At 41.9% G+C, this 11,104-nt stretch overlaps 1 protein-coding gene across 1 annotated transcript; it reads left to right on the forward strand.

Annotated features, from left to right (window-relative positions):
• The first annotated feature begins 8,688 nt into the window (after positions 1–8,688).
• Positions 8,689–9,069, forward strand: LOC139838272 (uncharacterized). The gene has a single exon (XM_071827667.1). It carries the CDS (start codon positions 8,689–8,691, stop codon positions 9,067–9,069), a length of 381 nt encoding a protein of 126 aa, XP_071683768.1.
• Positions 9,070–11,104: the final 2,035 nt, after the last annotated feature.

The raw sequence follows: 11,104 nt of genomic DNA on the forward strand, positions 1-11,104 counted from the left end.
TCAAGAACATCGATCACAGAGCTGTGGATATTAACAAGGACTTGACGTATCGCGAAGTGCCTATTCGCATCCTGGAAGAAGCTTTCAGAACCACCCGCACCAGAAGTATCAAGTTCCTGAACATTCAATGGAGCAATCATACCGAAGAAGAAGCCACTTGGGAGCGAGAAGAAGATATGAAGAAGGAATTCCCCGATCTCTTTAGTACCTAGTTTTCTTTAGGATCTCAGGACGAGATCTTTGTAAGGGGGAAGGGTTTGTAACATCCCAAAAATTTCAATCAATGAGAATGGTGGTTCCCAAAATTCAAATTTAGCAACTAACAAAACTTTTATCTTTGCATATAGTGTTATGAATAGTATGTGTGCATTTGAGTGATCTTGCCATGATAAGTGTTTGCAAACCTTACCAATGTATTAAAACCCTACACTTGATCCCTTGTGATCACAAATAAAAGCAAAAACCAAAATAAAAGAATAAAATTAGAAAATCACAAAACCTCACATATGGTTTATGCCATTTTTGCAAATCTTGAACCTAGACCACTTTGGCTTGCACCATTGGTTGGAGATGGTTACTAACCACTTATAAACACTTTTGGAATCAAAGAAACTCAAATCAAAATGAAAATAAAATGAATCTCCAACTCACATGCACTAATGGTCACATCTGACATTTATAACCTGATGCCTACTTTGAGCCCTATTATTTAGAGATTTCTAAACCAAACCTTGACAACTCTTTGCCCCTCATCCAAGACAACATCAAGGTGAACAACTTTTCTCAAGAACACCCCTGCAAACTCTTTATGGATTCAAAGATATGATCAAGCAAAGTGGAGACTTTGAAGCAGATTTAAGATCATATGCAATTTGGATTTTTGCAAACTACCTCAAATTTGACCACCACCACCACCACTCTACTCCAAATCTTATTCGATTAAAACCCACCAAAATTCACTCAAAAATTCCAAAGTGGAGTTCATGCGGCCATTGTGTCGAACAGGTGGTGTGCACCAATCTGCCAACTTGGTACATTGCAATACCCAATGGATCCTTGCCTCCACCATCGACCCTAGGTCATCCTCAGTACCCTCATTCACTCCTTGCATCATGCCAAGCCAGTAGACATGCTCAGATGTACGAAATATACAAGAACTACGTCATGCCGATCATGACATGACACACACACTTGCTCTCTCACTTCTGCTCAAATCCGCCGTGCCAAGCCATGTCCTGGAGATGCACCTTTCCCTGATGATCACGTTGGACACACTCTCAAGCCAAGAGGAAGACGACACTGGCCAAGACAAGCACGCCCAGACACGCCCAGGTCATGCCTTGACACGCGCCAGAGCGCGCACTGGCAAGCCCTGGACGCGCCCGAACGCCAGCTCGCCACGCCGCGTCAACGCTCGCCTGGACCCCTCCTTGCGCCACCAGATCCGCTATGTCACCAGCCACCGCTAGGACACGCCCATTGGCTTGCTCGACGCTCGTACACGACGACGCCATCATCGACGTCCGCCGCGGTACTGAGAGCTCCTGTCACGCTCGCGATCTCGTTCTTGCCTCGTTTTCACCACAATCATGCCTGGCGTGACCGCCATGACATCGCCAACACGCGCACGTCATTGCCAGTCCACCAGCTCCCTTGTAGACGCGTCGCCATGATCGCCACCTCCGCAGCACCTCGGCCTCGCCTCGCCGCTATAAAAGGAGGGCCTCCCTCCTCAAATCCAGCACACCGCAAGCTTCCCCTCTCCTCTCTGACCCTCCTCATCCACTCACCGCTCAACATTGCCCACCGTAGACCACCAATTGCTTCTTCACTGCCCGTGCTCCGCCGTAGAAGCTCGCCGGAGATAGACGCTGCCCCAGGAGACGCCGCTGGTGCAAGAAGACTCGCCGTCGTCGACAACCTCCTCGCGCACACTGCCAACCCTTGCCGGAGCACCGGTGAGCTCGCCAACCCCCTCCCTGCGCCACCAGTAGCCTCGCCTCTCGCCGGAGATGACGACGGTCGTGCACCGTTCGATCTGATTCTAATTGTGCGTCGCAGATAAGAGCTTACCGCTTCGTGCGTTAAGTTAGGCTGACGGGTGGAGCCCACCTGTCAGGCAGCCCACGCGTGCTGGAAGCGTGGTGGGCTGGCCTTTGCGCTGTTTAAATGGTTTGGGCCCAGTTAGTTTTCCCGCCGGCCCGTTTAATTCAAATCTGATTTTCTGTTTAATTCAAAATTGCTCACAGATGCCATTTTCAAATTTGAATAGTTTCAAATCCACTAGGCCAAATTTGATGAATTTGGAATTGTTGGAAAGCTTGTAAAAAGCTCTATCCAACCCCACTGGTCTCACCCTTAGATTGTTTGTAGAATTAATGTGATAAAAATAACAAGGCAGGGACTTTTGGAACTTCAAACAATTATTAAAAATCAACCCTAAGTAATTTTGAGTTGATTCCAACTCTCATAAATCAAATTTCACATACTCTACAAGTTTATGCAAAAACATCACATAGTTGTTTGTATGATCATGGACTCGAGCAAAATAGTGGCTATGTGGCCATTTCTAGTCCATTTAAACTTATCCAAAATGAATTTTCAAATAGTATGAGAGGTTCCCTCTCATTTAAATCATGGCCCTAAGCAATTCAAAGTGATGTGTTGACTTAGTCTATATCATCTCATATTGGATTACTTAGAGACATTAAATTGATGTAAGAGTAAGATTTAAATTGTATAAGGTTAGTACCTTATTTAAATCTTGGTTCCCAAATAATAGATATGAATTGTTGACCTTGTTCAACATGAATTCATACCTTATTATTATTTGAGGAAATTAAATTGTAAAAAGAATCAATGATAGGAAATTACTTCTCTCTTACAAGTTTTCTTAACACACAAGCCAAACCCCCCTTTTGTGATTAGGGTTATGAATAATGAATAGCTTGTGTGAACCATGTGTGTGCTTAGTATAGCCTTAAGACTTGTTTGGTGATTGTATACCTCGTATTCGATTTTAGACGCTAGTACCGAGGAGTATCAAGAGGAGGAGGATGTCTACTTCCAAGGAGAAGAAGACCACTTTGATCAATACACCAACCAAGGCAAGCTAATATTCTTGCAAAGTGCAAAGCTCTACAAGAGCAAGGCATCGCCCCATTTTAGTTTATGCTTAATGGTCCTATCCCAAGTTTTTTACTTTACAAGATTTATTGAATTTGATTTATCAAAGTTCCTTTTTGATTCATGATTCACTTGGTCAAGTTTGGATAAGTACAAGAGTATCAAATTTAGCCTAGAGCAATCAAAGCTAGTTAGCACCCCTCATGCTTAGTTGCTAGTGCTAAAGGAAAGATGACTACTCTAGATGGGAACATGTGATTTGAAATGACTTTGAAAACCTTGGAATGATGAGTCATTCCATTGAAATATTTTGAAGGTGAATGTGACTTGAATGAATTGGTGAATTTGATAAAAACTGATGATTGGGTTGGATGCGATACCATTCCAATTCTTGAGTACCCCCACAATACCTGATTATGGGTAAGGCTTAGCTGGAAATTTATGTGTCTTAGGATGGGTTCCCTATAAACAAGCGTCATAGAGGTTATGCCGAGGCTGCCTCCGTTGAAAGTGAAATGACGTGAAATGAGGTGAATATACGACCCAAGCCCTGTGCAGTTCCCGGGATAATAGTTGGCTATCACCGAGAGGCCAAACTCATGGGGAGAGGTGCCTATACTAGGGTGTGTAAGTGAAAGGTTAATGGTTGATGATCCGCATACTGAGTTATGATTATTCGGGGTTATCCCTGACGGATGAAATCAAAAGTTGTGGCACAAGTGTGCAACCTCTGCAGAGTGTAAACCTATTCGAATAGCCGCGTTCGCGGTCATGGACAGTTGGAAAGGCCATACTATTCCGTCATCAGAATCTTTCTTTAAATATGACTTGTGAATTGAATTTTAAAGGTGACTTGATTTTGAATCACAACAGAGTTGTGGGAATGACACTAATGTTCCCACTTGAGTTAGTTAGCATATGAGAAATATTTTACTAAAGTGTTGACAAACTAAAATTGGCTTTATGCAAATAAACCTAGAGCCTAGAACACCCTCATTGGAATTATTAGTGCTTGCATTAGTATTAGTTTGCGAGTACTTGAAAGTACTCACGGCTATGTCCCTGGCTATTCAAATGGCCAGACTATGAAGCTGAACAGCAGTATGCAGATGACGGCCAGCAGGACATCTACGACAACTAGGAGCTTCTCCTAACGTCAAGCATTGCCTGGGCATAGATACTCCACTACTACTTCGCTTCCGCTACGTATTATGTAATGATCATTAGATCAAGTGTTGTAATGAGACTGGATCCTGTGATCCTTTTTACGTAATGACTATTATGGTATTGTAATGAATGATGACTCTATGATATTCAACTGTTATGTCTCGCAAAAACAATCTTCCTGGGATTGCGATGCATGGCATAATAGGCATCTGGACTTAAAAATCCGGGTGTTGACATAGAGGTCGCTCAAAGTCCAAGGTACGAGATGGTATGTTCTGCAAGTATTGTAAGAAAACTAGCCACAATATTGATGATTGCTGGAAGTTGCAGAACAAAGAGAAAAGAAACGGTACTTACCAACCGAAAAACAAATCTGAGGGTGGTGGTAGGGCTACTGTTGTTTCTAGTGATAATTCTGATGGCGATTTCCTAGTTGTGTTTGATGGTTGTGTTTCTGGTAATGATGAGTGGATCCTTGATTTTGCATGTTCGTTTCATATTTGCTGTAACAAAGACTGGTTCAGTTCTTATGAGTTTGTGCAGAGTGGAGATGTTGTGCGTATGGGAGATAACAACCCACGTGAGATCGTGGGCATTGGATCCGTTCAGATCAAGATGCATGATGGCATGACACGCACTCTGACAGATGTGAGACACATACCTTGCGTGGCCAGAAATCTGATCTCTCTCAGTATCCTTGATGTTGATGGGTACAAACACTCCGGTTCTCGCGGAGTTCTGAAGGTATCAAAAGGTTCTCTCGTTCACATGATTGGTGATATGAATTCTGCAAAATTATATGTTCTTAGAGGTAGCACTTTGTCTAGTATTGCTCTGCTGTTATTCCTGATGAACCTGGTAAAACTAATCTATGGCATATGCGTCTTGGACATATGAGTGAACATGGTATGGCAGAATTGCACAGGAGAGACCTGCTAGATGGCTGCAATTTGAGTAAGTTTGAGTTCTGTGAGCACTGCACTTTTGGTATGCATAAAATAGTTAAATTCAATGCTTCCGTTCATACCACTAAAGGGATTCTAGATTATGTGCATGCTAATATGTGGGGACCTTCCCACAAGACTTCTCTTGGTGGTGCAAATTACATGCTGACTATAATAGATGATTACTCCAGAAAAGTGTGGTTTCTTTGTGAAACATAAATCTAATGTGTTTGATGCTTTTAGAAAGTGGAAAGTTATGGTAGAGAAGCAAACAGAAAAGAAAGTTAAATTGCTTCGTACTGACAATGCATGGCATGGAGTTTTGTTCTACTGTTTTCAGTGAGTATTGCAGCGACGAAGGCATTGTCAGGCACCACACCATCTCATATACTCCTCAGCAGAATGGTGTGGCGGAGAGGATGAACAGAACCATCATCTCCAAGGATCGCTGCATGTTTTCTAATTCTGGTATGCATAGACGTTTTTGGGCTGAAGCAGCCTCCACCACTTGTTACTTGATAAACAGGTCACCTTGCATTCTGCTTGATAAGAAAACTCCTATTGAGGTACGGTCTGGTTCATCTGTTGATTGTTCACTATTGAGAGTTTTCGGTTGCACTACTTATGCTCATGTTGATAATGGAAAGTTAGAGCCTAGGGTTGTTAAGTGTGTGTTTCTTGGTTATGGTTCAGGAGTTAAGGCATACAAGTTATGGAATCCTGAAACTAGAAAGTTTTGCATAGAAGGAATGTAGTCTTTAATGAGGTTGTCATGTTTTATAAGAGTTCATCTACAGATATTACTGATGATGTTGATTTTTCTGATAATTCTGATGATGAACAACAGAGAATTAGCGTGCAGGTGGAGCACGTGGAGGAGAAAGAAAATGATGTTGCTGAAAATGATAACATTGTTGTTCAGCACTCACCACCTGTTTTGCAGCAAACAAATAGTTCCATTGTTGCTGATAGATCGAGGCGTAACAAAGGTCCACGTCCTCGTTTAATTGAAGAATGTAATCTTGTCCATCATGCTTTGAGTTGTGTTGAACAGGTGGATCATGATACTGAACCTGCTACATATATTGAGGTTGTTGCATCCAATGACCGCGTGAAGTGGATTTCTGCTATGCAAGAGGAGATTCAATCGCTTGACAAGAATGGCACATGGGACGTTGTGCCCTTACTTAAACAAAATAAGGATGTCCGCTGTAAGTGGATATTTAAAAGAAAGGAAGATTTGTCTCCTAATGAGCCTCCGAGGTTTAAGGCAAGGTTAGTAGCAAAAGGTTTCAGCCAAATTCCAGGTATTGATTATAATGATGTATTCTCTCCGGTTGTGAAGCATAGTTCCATTCGTGCATTCTTTGGTATTGTGGCTATGCATGATCTTGAGCTTGAGCTGCTAGATGTAAAGACTTCTTTTCTGCATGGTGAGCTTGAGGAGGAGATATATATGGACCAACCTGAAGGTTTTGTTGTGCCTGGTAAGGAGGATCTTGTTTGCAAGCTAAAGAGGTCCCTTTATGGTTTGAAACAGTCTCCAAGACAGTGGTATAAAAGGTTTGATTCGTTTATGATTGCACATAAGTTTAAGAGATCCAGTATGATAGTTGTGTTTATATCAAGTTTGTTAATGGATCACCAATATACTTGTTGTTATATGTTGATGATATGTTGATTGATGCCAAGAGCAAGAAAGAGATCACTACTTTAAAGTCACAATTAAGTAGTGAGTTTGAGATGAAGGATCTTGGTGCTACTAAGAAAATACTAGGTATGGAAATTACAAGAGACAAAAAAAACTAGTGTGTTATTTCTTAGTCAGCAAAATTACATTCAGAAAGTTCTTCATCGTTTTAATATGCATGATGCAAAGTCTGTTAGTACACCTATTGCTCCTCACTTTAAATTGTCTGCATTGGAATATCCTAGTACTGAGGGAGATATTGAGTAAATGTCACGAGTTCCATAATCTAGTGTTGTTGGTTCCTTGATGTATGCCATGGTCTATTCTCGTCATGATTTGTCATATGCTATGAGTTTGGTCAGTCGATACATGGCTAATCCTCGTAAAGAACATTGGAAAGTTGTTCAGTGGATTTTCAGGTACCTTCGTGGCACATCCAAAGCTTGCTTGAAGTTTGGCAAGACCTGTGAGGGACTCGTTGGCTATGTGGATTCAGATTTTGCTGCCGATTTGGATAAGAGAAGATCACTCACAGGTTATGTGTGCACTATTGGTGGATGTGTTGTGAGTTGAAAGGTAACGTCACAACCTGTTATTGCCCAATCTACGACCGACAGAATATATAGCAATTAATGAAGCTTGCAAATAGTCTGTTTGGTTGAAAGGTTTGTATACTAAGCTTTGTGGAGATGATTCTTGCATTAACTTGTTTTCTCACAGTCAAAGTGCAATATACCTTACTAAAGATCAAATGTTCCATGAGAGGACAATGCACATTGATATCAAGTACCATTATGTGTGCGACATTGGTGCTCAGGGTAAACTGAAGGTATGCAAGATAAGTACTCATGATAATCCTGATGATATGATGACAAAGTCAGTTCCTGTTTCCAAGTTTGAGCTTTGCTCGAGCTTGGTTGGTATAACTATTTAGCCCAAGTGGTTGTTGGCGCCAGCAAGTGTTTTTCTTTGTTGTTCAAGAGATTGTTGAAGTTCATGCTACAAGATGGAATTTATCTCAAGGTCGAGTTTGTTATATTGTGATCCGAATTCATATACTAAAGGGAGCCTAACTTCTGACGAGCGGAGCGAGGCCCATCCCCGGTAGGCTTGCAAGGGGGGTGCGGGAGCGGCAGGCACCCGCGGTACGGTACAGATCGTTGGCACCGCCTATATACATCTTGTAAACCGCCGGCTAGGGTTTATCAGATTACAAGATAACCCACGGCGTTTGTAAACACTCCCCGATATAGTGAAGTTTTGCTGGCTGGCGCCCGCCCGTGGTTTTTTCCCTTTCTGTGTTGGAAGGGGTTTTCCACATTAAATCTTGTGTCTCCGCTGCCTTTACCTTTATCGTTCTTCGTTATTTGCTTGTCGCTTTTATAACAGTCAGGTGGGACTCCTGCAGGAGGTTCTCCTCAAGAAGAACTTCTCACCCATGGTAGTCCACAGGCTGTTGCAGCTGGTCAAGGGAGGCTAGACTGCAATTAACGTTAACGGGGAGATCAGACTTTATTTCCAAAATGCACGGGAAGTGCGTTAGGGTGACTTGTTGTCTCCCATCCTCTTTGACTTACTTGTGGATGTCCTAGCAGCAATCCTAGCCAGAGCAAGACAAGCGGGTCACATTGAAGGGGTGGTGGACCCTCTAATTCCAGGGGGAGTAACGCATCTGCATTGCGCAGATGATAATATGGTCCTGAAAAACCAACTTTCTTGGGAATCACGAACCTCAAGACCATTCTCTTATGTTTTGAGTATATGTTGGGACTCAAGACCAACTTCGATAAGAGCGAGGCAGTACTCACAGGGGTGAACACCGAAGCTCAGCAGGCGGTGGCTTATTTGCTCAACTGCAAGCTGGGTAGCTTCCCCATCAAGCACATGGGGCTTACGGTTAGCGACAAGCCCCTCAGGGTGGCGGACTGGAGCTTCCTCCTGGAGAAAGTGTGTCATAGGATTGACCCATGGCAGGGCATGTTCGTGGCCTCGGTAGGCAGACTAGAGCTGACCAACTCCTTCCTATCGAGCTTAACACTGTTTGCCATGAGCCTGTACATGCTACATGACGCTACTCACAAGGCCATGGATAAACCCCACTCCTACTTCTTCTGGGAAGGAACCGGTAACAAGCGTAAATAATACATGGTTGATTGGGTGACTGTGTGTAGACCTAAGGCATTCGACGGTGTGGGGATGCTGAACACCAAATCCATGAACATTGGGCTCATGCTTAAATGGATTTGGAAGCTTTATCAGAATGTGAATGGACTATGGGTAGACCTCCTTCGTGCTAAATACATGTGTGGTCGGGACCTCTTCTCTGATGAGGTGCTGACACGCGGCTCCCAGTTCTGGAATGCCTTACAAAAGATCAAATGGTATTTTAACTTGGGGGCCAAGCATAGGGTGGTTAATCGGAGAAACGCCCATTTCTTGCTCGAATGGTGGACAGGACCCGGGCCACTTCATGCCAGATGCCCCCTATGCACTAGGACTACGTCTTCTGGGGTGGTGTGCGTTCTTTGTACCGTGTGTGCGTTTCGAACTTAATCTAGGGGTGATCGAAACTGGTTTCTGTGTGGGTGGGGGGGGGGGGGGGGGTTTGGACATGTTGTTGTATGACTATGTTTGCCGTGGATGGCTTTATTTATAAAGCCAGGCCAGAGGGTCTTATGTTAAAAAGATATGACCAAGCCGCTATAGGGAGGAAAGGTGGTAAATGAGAAGGAGAAATTAAGGTGTGTTGAAGGGACAAAAATAAGCATAACGATTTGGATTCAGACGTGCATGAGCACATTAGGCCCTCTTCTTTTCCTGAACTCGGGTCAAAGATGGAATCACCCATGCTATGTTGTTTAAATTTGTAGACCCATGAGATATTTTTTCTATCGACCCATGATACCGAAAAGTGTCTTTAGCACATGAGCACCAGTGCTCCTGGTGCTATAAAATCATATTGTTTGAATTCTAAAAATATTGAATGGCATTTTATAGGTGGTTTGCCCGTGTAACAGATGGAATGGCTTTTTTTTTGTCAAGACAGACATATCATTCTATGGAATATTGGAGACGAACTGATTTTTCAAAAATTATTCTATCCAAAATCCTACCAGCTTATGACAAACTACTCTTCATTTTATATATACTTGAAAATTCATACCAAAATTTATAGAGTTTGCATCAGCTGAACCCACATATTTGTGTTTCCCCCATCATAGCTTGTGAGTTCAAGGCTCTGGTCATATTATCCGCATCCCAAAATCTCTAGGATGAGATTGACATAATTACTGGTATCATCTCCTGGACAAACCACACCAGTTTCAGACGGATCCAGCGGCCTAGCTTTTTCGGAAAAAATATCGGAAAATTATAAGGTTTTACTTCTACAGACTATGTGAGCATTTATGGGTAGGCACTATCTCATTGTGATGCCTAACCAATTCTTTGACCACCTTGATAACAATTCATTGTTCTATTCATTTCCGGGGCATATAATGTGTAAACAATATTTTATGCTTTTATCTTATTTATTCCAAGAAATGGTACTTTCAAATCATCAATACTTCCGTTGTATTTAATTTTCAAATCATCAATACTTCCCTTGTATTTATTTTTCAACCATCAATACTTCCCTTGTATATTTTCATAAGTACTTCTCTAGCATATTTTCATGTCGATTAAACTATTTTTCGACCATCAATACTTCCCTTGTATTTATACTTAACATTTTTATCTCTTCGTAAGTGACATTTCCAATAAATATATCTTGTTTTTACTGGAATACAATATAATACTACCTAAATACTAAGTTACATATGTGTGATACAAATCTTGTATTAATCATTACAAATACTTTTGTTTTGCTAAAACTACTTCTTAAAAGATTGTTTAACTTTTATTTAATTTCTTTAAGAAATTATATGTTGCAAAATTTAACTTCAAATTTAAGAGACTTGAGATTATCAATTTAATTCATGAATATATATACATCACTAGTATAGATCATGTCTTCACACACAGCTGAATTGGCATGTCACATAGGTTTACCCAACCGTCATTATGCAAGGGTGGGCGATAAGCCTACAATGCGCACGGTCTACGAAGACCTCATTTTCACACACGGCTCCATGTCAAAACCCGTTTGCGATGTAAAGGGCCTTCACAAACACTTATT

This window comes from Lolium perenne, chromosome 3 (genome assembly GCF_019359855.2).
Source record: "Lolium perenne isolate Kyuss_39 chromosome 3, Kyuss_2.0, whole genome shotgun sequence".
Classification (NCBI taxonomy): Eukaryota; Viridiplantae; Streptophyta; class Magnoliopsida; order Poales; family Poaceae; genus Lolium; species Lolium perenne.